We start from the raw sequence: 19,414 nt of genomic DNA on the forward strand, positions 1-19,414 counted from the left end.
GAAAGGCCATTGTCTCACACATTCAAGTGAGTCTATTTTGGAGATGGGAACAATTATTTTCTTATAATGTTAATATAATATAAGTCACTTTTTAAAACATAATTGGAGTGTTAGTATATTATGTTGCATGAAATATTTATTGCATGTAACTGCATGCTATGTAGTATACATTGCAAATGTAGCTTGTGGTATAATTATACTATTTTTATGTTAAATAAATTTAAACAAGACGTGAAGCATTAAAATATCAACCAAAAGCTGCCTCCAAAGTAAAAGAGCACACTAATGGACACTGACTTATGCAACCGCACACCACATGCAAACACACATGCAGATGCATACACATGCAGAGCCATTTTCCCCCCTTATTTCTCAGCAGCAGTGCAGTCAGCTGCAGGTCACATGACTGGCTTGCCTAGTCTCACTGAGCATGCTCAGACACCTCAGTGTTGTCAGGCAAAATATAAGAGAGCAGTAAGAGCAGAGATCTGTAATAGATAAACACATAGGCTCTTACACACGCACACACTAGCTGGCTTGCCCACAGACGCACACCACAAGCATTGAGAAATAGACACTTTAGAATTTAGGATTGTGGCTCTGGTTTGGTTTTATTTGAAAGGACTTATTGTCATCTATCATTTCAGTGGAAAGCAGCCACCGAGAGAGAGGCAGGTGTGCCCTTTAAGAGGGAGAAAAGCTGAGGCAAGGACAGCATCCCAGTCTCCATCCTCTGTGGAGGTAAGTGTGGATGGATGGGGTAGGTGGGGGGGTTCCAGAGCATGGGGGGAGGGGAAAATACGCCTGACTGCCTCTGTGTTTAAGCTAAATAGTTATCAAAAGGAGGAATGGGGACGGCTAAATGTGTGTTTGTGTGGGGGTGGGTGCTGTGTCAGTAACTATTGGCATGTGAGACGACAGAGGCTCCAGGAATGGCGGGTTAGGGAGCTGGGAGGATGTAGATGCTAGCACGGTTGAGAACAGCAAGGCAGCAGGCATATAGAGAAAAGAGAAGAAGCTAAAGAAGAAGATATGGTTTTGAGAGTAGCAGTGTTTAATGAGAATTTACTTGTGTGCTATTGTTGTAAGAAAGGGTGTTTTACAACAATGAGAAGAGCATGATCATGACAGACTCACAAAAACAGATACCCATAATTTTCATGTAGACGTACTGAAATAGGCCTAGTCAAAGAAGACATGAAAAATTGGTATCCTTTTTACTATACTGACCTATATATCCCATGAATGGCTTTGTGTATGTCTGTTCTTTTTTGTCTTTGTCTTTTTCAAGGCGTTCAGTCTCGTACTGCTAAGCTATGTTGTCACCTTGCCGTGTTTTACACCCCTCCTAGATCATTTCCTATTTTGTTAATTTTTCATTCATTTTATTGTTTGATGTGGGCTGGACTATGTAAATTGTAATTTTCAGCAGTGCATTATTTACATATCTAAGAGAAGGGAGGGACTGGATCATTTAGATATTTTTGGCAATCATTGTGACTGTTGTTTCTTTTGAGGCAGCTATTGTTTTCTTGCGTTAAAAATTACTTAAAACTCTAGTGCTCTTCATAGGCTAACTCGGGGGAAATTAGCTCAGAAAATATATATTTTTTCCACATTTGTTCCTCACTCTCATAACAATAAATCGCAGTCTAACAGTGCAGTGAGATAAGTAAATGTGCTGCTTTAGCCTTGTGTCTACAACAGGTAAGGCCTATAAAAACCTTTGCTGCTTTCATATTTTTAGGTTAAATTCCTGGAAAAAAAAACAAACAAAAAAATGGAAACATCCTTGGAACTGAACGTACTGCACATATCTCCCACACATTCTCTCTGCAGTGATTAATGCCACTCTGAAAGAAGGCAGAGATGGCTGTTGCTAGGATACATGGCAAGGTGAAGTGCAGAAGATTTAAAGAAAAGAGGAGGAGGGCACCGTTTACAAAGCATGGCGTCACTTGCAGTGGCCTCTTTGTTTCTGGTTTTATTCTTTTTTTGTTTTGTTTTGTTTGTTTTTCATTTTCTATTTGTATTTTTCGAGGTTGTGATACTGAGGAGTAATGTGAGACTGTCAATCAAAGCTCTGCACTTTTGTGTTCTCACTCCTTCCACCTAGAAACAGGCTGACATGGTTGGCACTAATCAAAGGCCCAAACCTGTCTGAGAGAGCCATAACAGCAGACCCAATGGTAAGACAACTGAGAACATATTGGCGTAATCATTACTTATCATTAAATGGTGTAAAAAAAAAAAAAAATTGGGGCTTTGTTAATGATATAAAAAGCTTTAAATTAAATTATATTGACGTGGCAAAATAAATAATTTCCATAGGCATTTAAACATTAAATAACCTAGATCTAAGTATTAAATATAACATATTCTTCTGGTTTATTCTGTTGGACCTCTGGGTTTCAGGCTTTGCTGGAAACGATAAGAAACAGAGTTCATTTTATTTATAAAATCCTATTTTTGTAAAGTCATCCTTTTTCATTGTCATTTGAGGATTCGTTTAAAAAGGGTTGAACTGAGAGAATATCCTGTCGGGAATAAATCGTGTCCCTTCATCTCTCTCTTTGCGATGCTATTTAAGCAGTATTTTGAAGCACACGAAGGAAGTCTAAATAGGGAAGTAGGAGATGAAAGGATGATAGAAAGAGGTTGCTTTTTCGTCCCACTGCACTATAATAGCTTTTTCACAATGTGTGGGCCCACAGGACATCAAAGGACAGTGTTGGACAGACGAGGAGTCAGATGGGGAGAACGAATCAGAACAATTCCTATATGGCATTCAGGTACAGCAAACACTATTACCATCGCAAAATCTCTGTTGAATCTGTTGTCAGGAGATTGGCATTGTGTTTTTACTACTTGTGCTTATTTGTGGTTATTTCTAGTTATTTAAAAGTATGTGTTTTTTTTTTTTTTTAATTCCCAATGTTATAATACATTGACACAAACAAAACCACAGTTAATTTACAGGTTTTGAAATACATATTACTTATTAATTTCACCTCACGTTAGGATAATGTTGGTAAGTCAAAAACATGTATGGTGTTTATTTTAAGCCTTCTGTCATTATTAAATCCTCAGCAGTAATAATGGAGAGTGTTATGAAGGAAAATGTAAGTCTCATATCTTTGGTACAGTGCTTTTTTATGATATTATAGCCCAGTTGATACAAAGGTAATCTTTTAACAATTTAACATGCATGAGCAGAGAGCTCTACTTTTCAGTATGCTAAGTTTATGTCAGGAGGATTTTTTGACCGAATAGTAACTGCAGACAATAAGTCAGAGGTCAGCAGAATCATTTGGGATGATTCTCTTGGGAACTGTAAATATTCAGACCAAATGTCACGGCATTGTGGTAAATCATTTTTGACATGTTTCTCTCCGATGGGCCAAATGACTGACATTTGCATTCTAATGCTGTGCTGGAAAAAGGCCAAATGTATTTTTAATTAATTACAGAATGTGATGCTGTGTTTTGTGAAGTTGTGTAAGTGTTTATATTATCATATGTGACGATCTGGGAATGTTGTGTTTTTATTCAAATTAGGATCATAGTATTTTCATTTACTATCTACACCTTACATAACCCCAGATAGCCCAAGTAATCCCAAGTACCTCAGTCAAATTCATTTCTGATGCAAATATTTAATGTGTCATCTCATCTCACAAAGTTCATTGCTTCACTCTCATATAAGACCTTAATCTGTTAGTTATCCTTTTTGTGGTTATCTTGCAAGTCTTTTGATTGAAATGTAAATCCAGTCTGGGACTTAACGCTCATTTCAGTGCAGTCAGAGAACATGAAAGCAGTGAAGTGAAGATAAGAACAAAACTGTGTGATCTGTTCTACACACTCAGCTGAAGGGAAGAGATATCAACTCTAGATATCAGGAACATATATGACAGACATAGTACATTTTATTTAGGCTTTTTAATTTTTTTAATATAAAGATTAAATGCCACTCCATATCATATTGTTCAGATATCCCATATAAGTTGCTTTGTTATAAAGATTTTATTTTTGAGTCAGAGCTTTGCAAGGTCATAGTAAATCACACTGTGGATGATTAGTTAAAATAAGTGTATGAAAGTAATGAGTAGCTAGTTGAAACCTTAAGCTGGTACAAATGCAAACTAACACAAACAGTGAATGAACAATTGTGTGCAAACTGTAGCAATATCAAATGTTAGATCATTCATTTTGATAAGCAATCTCTAATTTAAGGCTTAACTTGAAAACTTAAACTGTTTTGAAACACGACAGTAACGAGTGCTTGGATTTTATCTGACGGGACTGTGGGGTGTGTGGGGATATGTTTGATTTAAAAAGAAAATAAGATTAGGAACCACTGAGAATTCATTCCCTGCTATAACTGTGACCAGTGCTGCTTATTGCAGGGGAGTTGTGCTGCTGACCTGTATCGACACCCTCAACTGGATGCAGACATTGAGGCTGTAAAAGACATCTACACTGACAGTGCTATCTCTGTCAGGTACAGCATAGATAGTAAGACACACACACACACATATGCAATCAAGCTGTTTAAATTTTGACTAGTTTTGAAAGAAATAACTAAGTAGAGATAAGATTAAACATGCTTGCTCTCTGTTATAACTAGCTGGGCCAAAAGAGAAAAAAACAACCACCCTCAGGGTATAACCATGTGAATTGGTTTGAGTATAACTTTGATTACTCATGATAAATTAACTCTACATGTTGTTGTGTTTATGAACAGGGAGTATGGAACCATTGATGATGTAGACATCGATCTTCATATTAACATCAGTTTCTTAGATGTGAGTCTTCACTGGAAACACCTCTTCCAATTTTGCCTATTACTATTCTAATATTGACAGTTTGCAAAGCAAAATGCATCATAAAATCACCTATCATCTATTTATATTACAAGAAATGTCTTTAATTAGGATGCTAACTCTGCATATTTGTGTGTCTGTGTCCGACTCAGGAGGAAGTTGCGACGGCATGGAAAGTTATCAGAACAGAACCAATTATTCTGAGACTTCGCTTTTCTCTTTCTCAGTATCTCGATGGACCCGGTGAGTAAAGCTGTCACTGTGGATGTTGGTTTTCTGGAAGGGACTTTGTATTTGTGCTACTCAATGAGTGTGAGAGATGAGTACATTGTGCGCTGTACAAGAGGGAGAATGGGGGAAAAAAAACAAACACAGTTTGTGTCTATCTGTACACTATGTGTAATAATATTAGTCATCTTTATTTAGAGCCATCAGTAGAAGTGTTCCAGCCGTCAAATAAAGAGGGTTTCAGCTTGGGCCTGCAACTTAAAAAGTAAGTGATGTAATCTCTTAAATTTGGGACCTAAAAAACATCTATACCTGTACCATTGTAAGCAAGAGCTGCAGAAACATTTCAGTTAGTTTCAGTAGCTTAGTTTAACGTAATAATAATATTTAGTTTATGAGAAGGTATATTTGGCGCCGATTGAAAGAGAAAATTAGTGTCTTCCTTCCTGACTGTCATGTTATCACAGGATCCTGAGCACATTCACCTCACAGCAGTGGAAGCACCTCAGTAATGAGTTTCTCAAGGCCCAGCAGGAGAAGAGGCACAGCTGGTTCAAAGCTGGAGGGACCATCAAGAAGTTCCGTGCCGGGCTCAGCATCTTCTCCCCCATCCCAAAGTAGGTATCTCTCTCAGACTTCAGCTTCACCATTGGTAAATGACTCTGGAATCCCGAGTAAGATTGAATTTCTGATTTCTGTCTTTTTTTTTTCATTCAACACAAATGCATGTTTGCTTTCTGTGTAGTCTGTTTGTACTTTTGTTATTTACTGACATAATATAGGCATAGTGATGGAAGACATTGACTTTTTTGAGAACATCTCAAAGCTGATTCAGACTGTAGTGACAAGTGCTAATATGCTATGTTTCTCCAGTTAAGTTAGTTATCAGTCTTTCATGATACACAGTACTGTGCGCACCTAAAGTTTAATGATTCATTCTCTACCTACGTTCATAAACAGGATAAATACATCATATAAATACTACAAACTATTAGGTGAACTATAGCAAAAAAGACAAACAGGAAATTCTAATTCAAATTCAAATTTTATTTGTCACATACACAGTCATACACAGTATGATATGCAGTGAAATGCTTACACAACTGCTCGTGACCTAAAGAAAAAAAAGGCTATGAATAAGATAGGAAATAAATATGAAAATTAAAAAGGGTCAATTTAACTAGGAAGGAATAAAATAAAATATAAAAATTAAAGTTAAAAATGAAATAACTGTACAACAACAAATTAGAATGAAGGGTAAATTTAACTGGGAAAGAATAAGATAAAATATATAAATTAAAGTTGAAAATAAAATAACTGTACAACAAAATACACAATACACAAATACACAGTATAGAAATATATAAGAATGTATGAAGAAATATAAATATATATATATATATATATAATAACAGCAGCTGTACAGTATTAAGTGGAAATGAAGAAATATAATGTCCAGTGTTGTACAATCCACATTTGTAATGGTAGCTCTGACTCAGCATTGTGAAAACTGACTGAAATTCAAGCTTTGACAAGCACAACCAAATTCCCCTTTGGGTAACTACAATTTTTGGCTTCTGACTTCCTCAGACATTCTTTGACAGTTATTGGTGCATAGGGATTAAATCCCAGCCCACTCAGTGGAGGTCAGCTCCTCTAACTACTAGCCTGTCTTGACATCCTCAAAACTTGACAAGTCTCACGTCAAGGTGGTCCATTGATTATATACTGAGAGCAATGGTAGAAGTCAACACTGGCTCTTGCAGGTAACAGTTAGTGACTTGAGCTGCTGCCAGATTTCAGTTGTCAGAGCTAGTATTACCTGTTAGTACATATGAATCACTAGAGCAGAGTGTGTACTTCTTTAGAAGATGTTACTATAAAATTGTCCAAGCCTATAGTCGACAAGTATATTACAGTCTAGATCATATATTATTATAGATAATATGATTTTTAAAATGAGATTACTCACAATTAAGATTTTGTTGTTAGCAGCATCATAGTAATACCAAAATGTGTTCTTTAACCTTAAAATCTAAATGCTTTGCGCTCTGAATCATATCCCCTTTGAAACTCTGAATGACAGCTTTCTTTGTATTTTGGTCTCTGTCAGGTCTCCAAGTTTTCCTCTGATTCAAGACACAGTTTTAAAAGGGAAACTGAGTGTCCCTGAGCTGAGGGTGACGCGCTTAATGAACCGCTCGATCTCCTGTACCATGAAGAACCCTAAAGGAGAGCTATTCAGCTATCCACCAAATAGCCAGGTCAGAGCAAGTCTCGACAAATCAACACCCAAATGTGAAATACCTTTCAGTTAAAATGCTGACTTGTGTAAATTTGACTCCTTTCCCTCTTTCTCAATAAATATATATTTTAACTCTCACATGTCAAGTTTTGGTTACAGTGTTTACACCACAACTCTGAGGCTCTTAACTTTACTTTCTTTCCACTCATAAAAGTTCTGTTGTAGAAACCCGTAATGTTTGAAGTTAATATTTTAAGTACTGTAATTCTGGGAATTGTATGTGGTGAAATGCTGCTATTAAGAAACTTAAGTTTTTTTTGTTTTTGTTTTTGTTTTTATGTCTTAATCCGCTGTGATTCACTCTGACCCCCTTCTCAGTCACCCGCCACCTGCACTGTACCCACCTGAGTCTTTCCCTACCCTTACCGTAACATGGCTGGTGCGCCCTTTCCCATAATGCTTTGTCTTCACTTGACTCATCAGACTGTGGCTGTCCCGGCGGCCAGGGCCCCAGCGCAGATTACCACGAGGCAGCTGATTGAATTGTTTTTCTCATCCCAGGCGGGCGGCCACTGCAAGAACATTCCTACCTTGGAGTATGGCTTCTTAGTGCAGGTTAGAGCTCAAAAAGATGTCAGTCCACTTACAAAGCCACTTCTACATTTTGTCTCAGTCATAGCTAAGAAGAAAGTAAACGAATTACCTGAGCATTAAAATACCACGTTGTTTGAATGACTTAAAAATAAAAAATAATACCTGGTGAGTAATTTATAAATGGCTCCTGGGGATTTCATCATTGTTAAGTGTGAACCCACGCCATACAGCATGCACATAGTATTGTGCAAATGATTGTTGAGCTCTAAAATGTAATGTTATTCTAGGACCCAAAACCATGGCATTGTAACAACTTTGCCAAAATAGCATTCCTTTGAATGGCAGTGCTGAAGGTGACAATTAATTCAGAATTAAACTGCTTTTCCCCCCCAAACAGATAATGAAGTACTCAGAACAGAGGATCCCCACACTTAATGAGTACTGCGTGGTTTGTGACGAACAGCATGTCTTTCAGAATGGATCCATGCTGAAGGTACCAGAGGCAAATAAGAGAAACACGTAGATGTATAAGTAAGAGATGCAGAAATATGAACCCTCATATAAGTGAAAAACATATCAGTAAAACTTGAAACATGATCTATGATTTTTTTTTTTCTGTCAGTAATATACATATGCATATTTCTGGTTGAAGATTTTCTTGCTTACTCAATACTAGAGTAAGCAAATGGGAAGATTGTGTGAGTTCATGTACCTTTTTGTGTATGGGTAGTAGATTTTGAAATAGGTGTAGTTTAAACTTTGTTTGTTCATGCAGCCTGCTGTGTGCACAAGGGAGCTGTGTGTGTTCTCTTTCTACACTCTGGGTGTAATGTCTGGAGCTGCAGAGGAAGTGGCCACCGGAGCAGAGGTGACCACAACACTTCGACAGTATATCAAATAATGCACATTATTTGGATTTTATAGTCCATTCCTTTAGATATTAGATAAAGATGCTGAAATATAGATAAGAACAAAAATACCAATGTCAACATTTTGATCCAATTCTGATTACCTGTAGCTAATATGTGTTATTGGAAAAACACAATTTCACTCATCAGCATAAACTGAAGGCACAAAATATAAATATATAATCCCTCTCTTCCCAGGTCGTGGACCTTCTTGTAGCTATGTGTCGAGCTGCCCTGGAGTCTCCCCGTAAGAGCATCATATTTGAGCCTTACCCTTCAGTTGTTGATCCCAATGACCCCAAGACTCTTGCCTTTAATCCAAAGGTCAGCATCCTCACTGCATTTCTAAAGATCATATTTAATTCCATCATGACATTTAATTTGAAAAAGACATACTGCATGCTTAAAAAAAACACTTCTGCCATCAGAACAAACTAAAATGATTGTTACAATTCATTTTTCTATATCATATATTTCAAACTAATGATTAAACCTAAGACCTGTATGTCTCCAGTGATTTTAGATTTCTGTATGTTGTTCTCTCTCTTACTGCATACAATGGATGTTTGGCTCAACCGGTGAACACAGAAGAAGAATTATGAAAGACTACAAAAAGCACTGGATAGTGTAATGTCCATTCGGGAAATGACCCAGGTACAAGAAGGAGGTGGGAGGGAAAGAAAGGCCATAATAGTAGAGTAGCTTTTTTTTTTAATGGGTTGAAAGGCATGTAAAATGCAGATAAAAATAGCATCTCAATGTCTTTGGAAGTAGGCTTTTATTTGTATCGAGATTACTGACACATTTTTTTTTAATTTAAGGAACTGTGCTGTTTAATCTTCATGGATGCAGTTTTGTTAATCAAAGTGGTAGCATGGTCTTCTCCGTGCTACATTTGTTTACCCACTTGTTACCTACTGTGGTTGGACTGCATCTATAAGATGATATCCTTATATAATATTCATCTCACAAGTAAAAGCTTACTCATTTGTTTTTGCATTTTTTCCAGGGTTCATATCTGGAGATTAAGAAACAGATGGACAAACTAGACCCTTTGGCCCATCCCCTGCTACAGTGGTGAGTAAAGACAATCTGTTGTGCTGTGTGTTTTCACCTTCTGGTATTATCTACTTCACCTCACTGTCATATTGCCATGGGATACTTGGACACTTGAAAAAAAAGGAAGCATCTTCAGTGGTGTGTTGTTTTTACTTTGACAAGTCAAGATGTCTGCTGTGAGTAGTATTAACACAATGCTATTATGATACAATATAGTTTATATACATATTTGAATCTCGTCTCTATGTTTCTACAGGATTATTTCCAGTAACAGATCTCATATCGTCAAGCTGCCTCTCAGTAGGGTAGGAAACCAGAACAATATTGCCTTATGTCCCTTCTATAAACATTTTTGAATGCTATATTGTGTAATTTGATACGTACTCGTTCCCTGTCCACTTGTCTCTGACATTCTCTCGTCTCAATGATCTCACCGTAACAGCAATTGAAATTCATGCACACCTCCCACCAGTTCCTCCTGCTCAGCAGCCCCCCAGCCAAGGAAGCTCGTTTTCGCACTGCCAAGAAGTTATACGGCAGCACTTTTGCCTTCCAGTGAGTTACATTTCCATTATTTAACATGTTGTCAGTAAATGAATTTAAAATTTTAAAGCCTTTAATGCTTAAGAAGTAAAACCATTTAGGCTGTGCTGAAGTATCAGAAAACACTTAGTGGTTATTATATTTATAAGCGTGTGGCTGGTGGGAAATATTTTCTGAGGAATCAAATTCTTTTAATAATTGATGTCAAATCAAGCATAGCTGCTAAAATGAATGCATAGTTTAGCTTTGGAGCGCTATACTTTGCAAACATGAGCATGTCTCAGTGTAACACCTGGTCATTATGCATTTGCTGAAAGGGGCCACTTTAGCAGATTTTTATGGAACCATAACAAATAACAGCACAGAGCAATGGTCATTCTCCTGGACTGAGAAACCACCTTTCTTAGCCAGCACATGGAGCCAGCAATATCTGTGAGATACAGATTTGTACTGTAGCAGATGGGGCCTGTGCTGAATATTTTAGATACTCACAACCCATCTGAGCACGTGCAGGGTACAACTGATTCACCAACAGGGCTTACAGTCTCTCTGCATGATGGTTCCTACTAGAAATGTAATAATCAGATAACAATAAATGCCAAATACTTAATTTAGCCTGACTGCAATTTTCTTTTATATTGATATAAATAGAAACATGACCTTTTGAAAAAAAGAGAGACCATCTCACATATAAAGGAATTAAATGGCACTTGCCTAATGGTTCTCAAATCACCAAATAATATATTTGAAAAAAATCAGTAGAAAAGTAACCTTATACTGGGTCACGATTACTGAAAATAGATGTTGTTGCTGAGATATGTGTATTTTGGTGTTTTGAGCAGCAGAATCTGGCTTCATCATATTCAAGTGAAATCCGTACAGCTGATATTTGCAAAACTTATCAACTAACACCAAAACAATCCAGATGGATAAACAGCACCACTAGTCAGCTCAAAAACACAGAAATTTGATTTGGGGGTGAACTGTTCCTTTAATTATGCTCAAAGGCTGATTAGTTAAAAATATTAAAAAAAAAACTACTTGCCCGTGTTTTAAGGCTTAATTAACCAATATAAATCTGGAAGATTGTGATGTTATCTTCTCTTTTAATGAATTAAGTTGTAGATTTTGTAGAATGTTAAATTATTAAAAACCAAAAGATTTATAGCTTGTTTAACCCTTTCTTTTTAAAATTACATTTAAAAAAAATCCTCTTATGCAGTAATTTACATGCTGATAAATGCAAGTATATTCAGCATCCAGTTGCTCATCCCTGTTGCTGCTCTCTCTTGCCAGTAATAAGCTTCAATTACCCAGTTCATGAAAAATGATGAATTTTAAAATAGAAAAACTATAAGATTAAATATTTTGTGATAACATACTTTGTAAAATATGTTATCACAAAATATTTAATCTTATAGTTTTTCTATTACGAAAAGAGAACAAAATGTTTGTTTTTGTTCATTTTTTTCCAGCGTTGAACAGCAAAGATCGAGCCAATACGAAAAAGCGATTCCACGCTATTACACTGTTATATTCACATGGTATTTGTTTTATCTTCTTATCTCTCCCTCTCTACACTTGCTCTAGTGGTTCCCATATAGAGAACTGGCACTCTGTTCTGAGAAATGGACTAGTCAATGCCTCTTATACCAAACTGCAGGTATGTAACCCTGGCAGTTAGCTGGATGCATCTCCTATCGGACAGCAAACCTGCCCTTGCACAAAGCAGGCTCGCTGTCCGGCTGATTCATTTTCACAGTTAATGGATGCCAGCTTCCTTTTCATCAGCTTTGCAATTGGCATTTTAGCAAGCAGGGCACACTAGGAGATTTTCCTTGCCAGCGTCAGCCTCTTTCTGCCTTCTCTGCTGGCAACAGCAGACAGCATGTCCCTTCCTGTTGTGGGACAAAGGAAATGGGCTGTGGTGTCAGCTGAGAGCCTGTGTGCCCTGTTGGGGTCAACCATCTAGAGCACTGCGTAGGTTAGATCTGTATTTAAAGGACGCAGAGGACAAGTTCTGTGGCAGTGAGTACAGCCTTCAACAGAGTGAATAGGGATCTCTTTTGAAAGGTTAGTAACTGTCACTACTCTTTATATACGCAAAAATATTTTATATAAATCATTCAAATGTTTATAGAAAACTTGTTAAAACCAAAGTGGAACAAATGACCATATAAGAACTATAGAGTTTTCCAGGAAAGAAGGGCATACCCAATTATATTTGTGATTTTAATTTTTTTAATTCTTATTAATTCCCGCATTTGTTCTCACTTTTATTTTGTTGTAGTTGTAATCAATCTGGTCTTTCATAGATAATTCTTAAAAAAACAAGGGAAAAGATTTGATCTTCAGAGAGAACAGACTGTCTCATTTGCACAATACAGCTGATAAAGACTGCTGCTCGGGAGAGACTCAGGCTTGTCCTGAAAATAGATTAAACACAATTAAATCTGAAATCTCAAGGATCTTTCAGCCATGATTGCTATATCGTGCTGATGTGTTTCATTTATGCCTTCTTTATTCTCCAACTTTTTGAAGTCTTCATCTTTGATCTTGCTTTGGTGCTCGTCTGCCTCCCCCTTCTCTCTATTTCACCTTGAGCATTGACACTCTTCCTCTGTCATTGTGTTTCACAGCAGGAGGAGGAGGAGGATGACTGAATCTGCCTTTAGCTCCAGCCATCACACAAAATCTCTTGTCTCTTGTTCCTTTTCATTTCTTCCAGATGTGCAATGTCCCGACTGCTGTCTCCCTCATGCATTCCCAGTCAAGTGGCTCTTTGTTCTTCCTCTTAATTTGACTCTTGGTCGTTACACATGTGGCGCTTCTGTTTTCCTCCCTGCAGACATTGCAGAGAGAAGGCTCACCTTATAATCAGTTTTCTTTCTTTCCATATATGTCTACATTTCAAGTTTCATGCAAGTATTATTTGAATACCTGGACATTTATGCAAAAATTCAAAGCACAAAAGTCAAGAGTATCACTTGATCTCTAATGCATAATGTTGAAAGAAGTTAGCAGGTGTAACTGTATATGAATTGCTTCAGATTCCTGGAACAATCTCTCTCTTTGACGCTTTCTACTTTGCAGAATTTGGATTTGCACTTTGCATGTGTGGGTGTATTTAGTATGCTTGGTTGTTGAGGGGAACTGTCACATCCATATTAAAATCATTGACATTCACAGGCTAATTTAAGTACAGTTGATCTGAGATGAATTTCACTGTATGTGTTAGCATTTCCAAGTGTACATATGTGTGTGTAAGGCTGTCCTGTGCACATGCTCAGTGACCCTTCCTTCCTGCTCTTTTCAAACCCAAGCTGCATGGGGCAGCGTACGGAAAGGGCATCTATCTGAGCCCCATCTCCAGCATATCTTTTGGATACTCAGGTAGGAACGGTTCATCACCATTCAGACCCCTGTGCCCCCCCCCCCCCCCCCCCCCCCCCCCTCGCTTTTTCCACCATGTTCACCGAGTATCCTTTGTGTTTGCTACATGGCCTAATTGACATCGTGGAACACTCCATTTTCACTTGTGGGTGCCTGCCATGTTATCCTGTTGTGCTGTACTGCGTTTCCATTTTTGGGTGCTGGGTCTCGGGCCTCTGAGCTTCTGTGCCACCTGCCATGCCATGCTTCATGTTGTGGCTGTATAAAAATAGGTTTGTCATTGGATTTGTGTGTTTTCACATTTTTTGGTTTTCATCTGGCTTTGCCTTTGTCAGTTGAGGGTTGCAAAGATGTTTCAAGGCTTATAGAGTTTGCTGGCGATAATAAGGACTTCAGCACAGTGTGTTCCTAGTGGGGGCCAGCTATTAACATATGCTAACTTGGAGAATGGATGTGGAATTCTTAAAACAAAGCAAAACACTTAACAGATGTTACAGTTTTTGACATTACATCTACTTGGTTTTATTTTCCCAGCTAATTTTCTAAGTACAAATATTTTTTTAATTATAGGAACAGTCTAAAACAAGTACTGTTTGAACTGTTTATCAATACTGAAAATGTCTCACGCTGAATATTTGTTTTTTTTTACTTGTTTTCTATGTAGCATGTATTTGGTACCATTTAGGGCAGTGAATTTTATATTAAAGTCGGACCTGTTGACAAGGACATCAAAAGTTCACCAGAGAAAGTTTTTTGTTTCTTTTTTTCCCACATATTGGTTGAGTTGAGGTAAAGTTGTTCTGACTGTTTTTATTTGTTGTGTGCTGCTTCTTGCAGGAATGGGGAAAGGACAGCACCGCATGCCCACCAAAGATGAACTAGTGCAGCGTTACAACCGCATGAACACTATACCACAGGTGAGGGACAGTGAAGAGTCACAGTTTTATTATATCGATCTCTTAAAAGAGCTCTCTAATTTCTTTTTAAAATAACATTGATGGTTAGATGAGAGTTGGTTTCCAAAAGGCAGTTAGCCTTTTTTGACGTTTTTCATGCTTTAAACACTTGTATCTTCACCTTGAACCTGACTGTGGCGAACCATATAATTTCAGTATTTCTAAACATTAATTATTTGTCTTTTGGATGCTTCAGTTACATCGTCGCCTTTTCTGTAACAACTAATTGAGTGATGTTTGCTTTTCAACAGAGCCGTCCCATCCAGTCAAGGTTTCTTCAGAGTCGAAACTTGAACTGTATTGCTCTTTGTGAAGGTAATATTATGTAGGAGGCGTAATATTATTGGTAGATGGGTTAAACTGAGTCACATCATTATAGCTTTTTAGAAATAAATTAACTACAGTCTAAATGTGACACGGTGTAACAACTAATACACACATTTTTGATATTTTCTACTCAACCCTTTTCAAACTTGACAAACCTTGATAAAGTAAAATACAAATAGAGTCCTATTACAGACTAAAATATATTATAATGCAATTGCTCTTGCTATGAAGTCATGGCAATATGATCACTGCTATTATTGAAGGAGACAATAAAAATAAAGATTTAGATTGCATCACTTAGAATAATAAGGCCAGTTAGCACTTAGGCTATAATACATTTTATGCTGTATCAGATAATTCCAAATCAACAGCAACACTACAATCAAAGCAGAACAAGAAGCACTGTTGTTACAGTTTACAATTTCTAATAACATTCCTTTGAGAAAACACAGTTCTCTGATTTTAACAGTTATCACATCAAAGGATCTGCAGAAGCATGGAAACATCTGGGTGTGTCCGGTTTCTGACCATGTCTGTACTCGCTTCTTTTTTGTGTAAGTATTTCAGTAACTTTCAGCGCCTTGATAATTTCAACTGAATTCTTGGAATTATTACAAAATCGAGTTGGCATACCCATCTAATTTTGTCATTGTCACTCTTGAATGCATAGTTGGTGTTTTTATGTTGTTTTGTTTTTTCTCGTTTTTTAATCTGCTACACTGTGTAAAGATGCAGGTGATTTAAAGATCGGATCAAATAGCAGATTTTATCAATATGTTAGAAAATAATTTTTAGATTTCTTACAGTCTAACTCAAATGACAGCTAAACATAAATGAACTCTTGTGCTATGTGTGTTCTTATTCTTATTTCCAGAATGGAGAGTGTGGTTAGAATAAAAACAGACATATGTCAAAACACAACTCCTAAAATCATTTTTCCTTGCTCCCCAGACAGGAGCATCAAGCCAAACCTCAGTTGTTCCTTTTAAAGGCCTATTTTCTTAACACCTCGATTAAATCTTAAAATGAAATAAGGTAAACTATATTTGGAAAAACTGAACATGATTTAATGAAATACAGAGTTTTAGTTTTAAATTATTTGGAGATGAGAGTCTGGTAGGGCAGGACACACTGGAGTCTAGACACTAGTGATGGTAGAGATGAAGCAGGTGGAGACTTGGATAAGCAGCTCTGGCCAGGTGAAGATGAAGAGGAAGTGGGTTGCATGAATCTAAGTCTGAAAGGCAGAACGACAAAAACGCACTAAGATTTGAAGTGTATGTAAAAGCAGCTTGCAGAAGGAGGGAAAGAAAAATATTAGGCCTGATTGATGACAACAGAATTTAATTTGACAGCGTGGGAATGCGGAAGTGATGTAAATAGACGAGCAGCCCAGGAATGCAGGCAGAAGAATGAATACAGGTCTTCCTTATTAAAACTGCGCCATTAAGTTGGGAAGTTATATCCAAAATAAAGTGCAGTAGAAAGGGCAGGGACGCTATCAAGACCAGGTGTTAAGCAGAAATATAAAGTATTCTCTCTATGCGCAGATATGAGGATGGCCAAGTAGGAGATGCTAACATCAACACCCAAGAGCCTAAGGTGCAGAAGGAGATCATGCGTGTGATTGGGACCCAGATCTACTCGAGCTAATGGAGGTTCACCAGCAGTGTTTGGATCCATACGTTTCTCTGTGGAAGGCACACAGGCAGGCAGACAGTTTTAGCGAATGTTTTCAGCTGGGCTGTCCTCAGGCCTGATAATGAAGAATGAGGGAGCTCTTAAGCACATTATTTCAGAAGTTGCTTTGTTCTGGTCTCCTTGTTTTCTTTTTTTTCCTCCTTTTTCCAAATTGTTACACCTTACATGGTCATTTAATCTACAGTTAGGCTTAATTGGGGTAATGTCTTCTTTTCTCATTTCATATCATTAAAACAAGTGAAGAAAAATGGTAGTAGTCATCGGATATTATCAACACACACTCTCCTGACCTTGGTTTCTTTTTTGCTGCATTTTTACTGATCCTTTGAACTTTTCATCTCCATTTGTTTATTTATTTCTCTCTGTGAATATATAGTAAAACAAATAACCATTCCAAATGATAATTGTTCCCTTTGTGGCAAACGAGTAAGTGATGGATTTACATACACATGGAATTTTTTATTTTTTTACTTTTGTGTTTGCAAAGTCTTTATCCCTTTTCTTATTATACAGTGTTCTTTCAGTAATGGTATGAATTAATGTTTGTGATATGTTTAGCCCCCTGAGCAGCAAGTATTGCACTGTCGTTTCATCCCTGCATACTCAATGAATCTCCCAGAATCCAAAACACGAGGTGTTGGTGTGGTTTAGACTCAAATCACATACACATTAAGCACTTTGCTTTTGATGTGGGGGTTTACCATGATTAGAATTTTTCACAGAATGATTAAGACAGCTTTGATTAACGATGCACTTTAAATCTTTAGAACTCCCAAATGTCAGAGCTCTAAAAAAAAGAAGCTTTGTTCTCTCTGGACAAATTTGTGACAAAAAGGACAAATGTAATAACATTTCCTTAAGGATTCATATATTGAAAAATTTGCTGTTGATATTTTTATGAAATTAGGACATTGGCACTGTTTTTGCTCATTTTAAATGAATTCAGTTTGTTTTGGTAAAGATCTGTTTCTCTTCCTTTCATTTCACAATTATGATAAAGTGGACAGTGTTTTGTTGTGATGACTTACTGCTCCATCAAGGTTTTGTCTTTGTTCCTGTTTTGAAGAATAATGGGATTTGTAGTTCTTCAACACAAACAGTTATTTCAAGCATTTAAAAACCCAGTGGGGTGACTTTGGCTGTCAGGTTTGACCTTCAAAAACAGCAATATGCAGCAAAATATATAGGTGAAATTATACACATTACTCTTGTCTCACTTGATGGAAAAAAAATGTTGATCAGATGTCATATAACATGTTACATCAACTACTTGAAGTTTGTTTTCTGTTTAAAAACTACCACAGTCTGTCATATACCCCTTTTTAAGTAGTCTTTACTACTTAAACATCCAATGAATATCTCAATTTAAAATGAATATTTTTGTGTATGAACTACACTGACCAGTGGATCCACAAACAAAATCACCTGTACAGAAAATCATGGACAGTTTTCTAACTACAAACATTATCTAGTCCAGGTGAGCTGACATCCTTCTCACCCCTAACGCAATTGAGACTGGATATTATATAGAGGTGCATGAATGTGCAACTCTTTGGTTTCACGTTGGAGAATGGCAATGTTGTATAGCTAAACAAGTTTATCAGTTAGTCATGTACTGTATGTATGTATGTGTGGCTTTGTATTTTCTTGACATTATAATAGACATTGCACTTACTCAGCGTTCGCCTAAACTGGACAATTTGACTGTCCTTGGGCCTGCAGTAGACGGGAAGTGGTGAAAAAGACATGATGAAATAAATGTTAATGGAATCAGCAAGACTAAAATATCCAACATCTTAACTGTGTTTGTACTAAGATGGATTTTGTCTTCTGAAACTGACCACTGAATGGACTTGTGAGGCACAAAAACAAAACAGATTGTACATAAGGACACTGGAGAGCTTGTTGAAATGTATTGCCCAGAAAAAGATGGACACATACAGCTGACCCACTGTGGGACTTGGGACTCTTCTAACAGCTGATGCCTGTTTTTGCCAAGACACTGAGTGTCTTTGAGAGTCGTTTCTCTCGCTGACTGTAACTGGTGAGTAATGTTTTTGACGATGATGTTATGACAGTGATGGTGATTATGATCGAGATGAAAGGGGGGCGATGCAGACAAAAAAATAAGAATAAAGCCTGGTTTTGCACAGTCTTATTCTCGGCGTCGTTTTGTTTATTATATGTGTTGAAATGTCTATTGTTGCTGAGCTTTTGTGCGGCATTTTAAGCAGAAGGGGGCACTATTACTCCACCACCGCTTAGACTGCTCGAGTCCTCTGTTCTGTTTGAATCCTGTGTTGGTGATCAACATGTTTTCCTGTGCATTCGCGCTCACGTGTATATAAAGGTAAGGCAGTATGCTAAATATTAAACAACTGGCATGTCATAGAGAAATTAGGTTTCGCATTTGAGAAAACCGAGTCATTAATGTGTCAGTCTTTGATGATTATCGTGTAAAAAGCAAGAATGCTGCAAAAAAAAAAGAGAAGGTTGAAGCCATCGAATCAAACTGTACCTAAAGAAACACAAAAGAGATGTTTGTATGACATTTACTTTCGGTATTAGCGTTTTTATGCAGTCACGGGAAGACCAAACTCGACAACTGCAAATAAATAAAAATATAGGTGATGA

At 37.1% G+C, this 19,414-nt stretch overlaps 1 protein-coding gene across 6 annotated transcripts; it reads left to right on the forward strand.

Moving 5' to 3' along the window:
- The first annotated feature begins 431 nt into the window (after nucleotides 1–431).
- On the forward strand, nucleotides 432–18,935 carry LOC146526029 (protein mono-ADP-ribosyltransferase PARP6). 6 transcript variants are annotated; one of them, XM_085163523.1, is made up of 23 exons: nucleotides 432–741; nucleotides 2,117–2,189; nucleotides 2,715–2,792; nucleotides 4,395–4,504; nucleotides 4,748–4,808; nucleotides 4,979–5,069; nucleotides 5,253–5,319; nucleotides 5,522–5,671; nucleotides 7,168–7,318; nucleotides 7,783–7,914; nucleotides 8,291–8,386; nucleotides 8,669–8,761; nucleotides 9,000–9,125; nucleotides 9,393–9,455; nucleotides 9,811–9,878; nucleotides 10,117–10,165; nucleotides 10,303–10,415; nucleotides 11,994–12,066; nucleotides 13,727–13,796; nucleotides 14,634–14,713; nucleotides 15,004–15,067; nucleotides 15,549–15,633; nucleotides 16,630–18,935. In XM_085163523.1, exons 2-23 carry the CDS (start codon nucleotides 2,187–2,189, stop codon nucleotides 16,730–16,732), a joined length of 1,926 nt encoding a protein of 641 aa, XP_085019649.1. In that variant the 5' UTR covers nucleotides 432–741; nucleotides 2,117–2,186; the 3' UTR covers nucleotides 16,733–18,935. The 6 variants fall into 6 exon arrangements, with proteins under 6 accessions (XP_085019649.1, XP_085019675.1, XP_085019681.1 ...); XM_085163549.1 differs by having other exon boundaries at nucleotides 7,861–7,914; nucleotides 9,390–9,455; XM_085163555.1 differs by having other exon boundaries at nucleotides 4,410–4,504; nucleotides 7,861–7,914; nucleotides 9,390–9,455.
- The last annotated feature ends 479 nt before the right edge of the window (nucleotides 18,936–19,414 follow it).

The sequence above is a fragment of the Neolamprologus multifasciatus genome, chromosome 1 (genome assembly GCF_963576455.1).
Source record: "Neolamprologus multifasciatus chromosome 1, fNeoMul1.2, whole genome shotgun sequence".
Classification (NCBI taxonomy): Eukaryota; Metazoa; Chordata; class Actinopteri; order Cichliformes; family Cichlidae; genus Neolamprologus; species Neolamprologus multifasciatus.

Excerpts from the sequence above, each read along its gene's own strand:
- LOC146526029 (XM_085163513.1), top strand. Across the intron at positions 8,762-8,999 it reads AAGTGGCCACCGGAGCAGAG|GTCGTGGACCTTCTTGTAGC; the intron begins GTGACCACAACA and ends CTCTCTTCCCAG. Across the intron at positions 13,797-14,633 it reads CATATCTTTTGGATACTCAG|GAATGGGGAAAGGACAGCAC; the intron begins GTAGGAACGGTT and ends TGCTTCTTGCAG.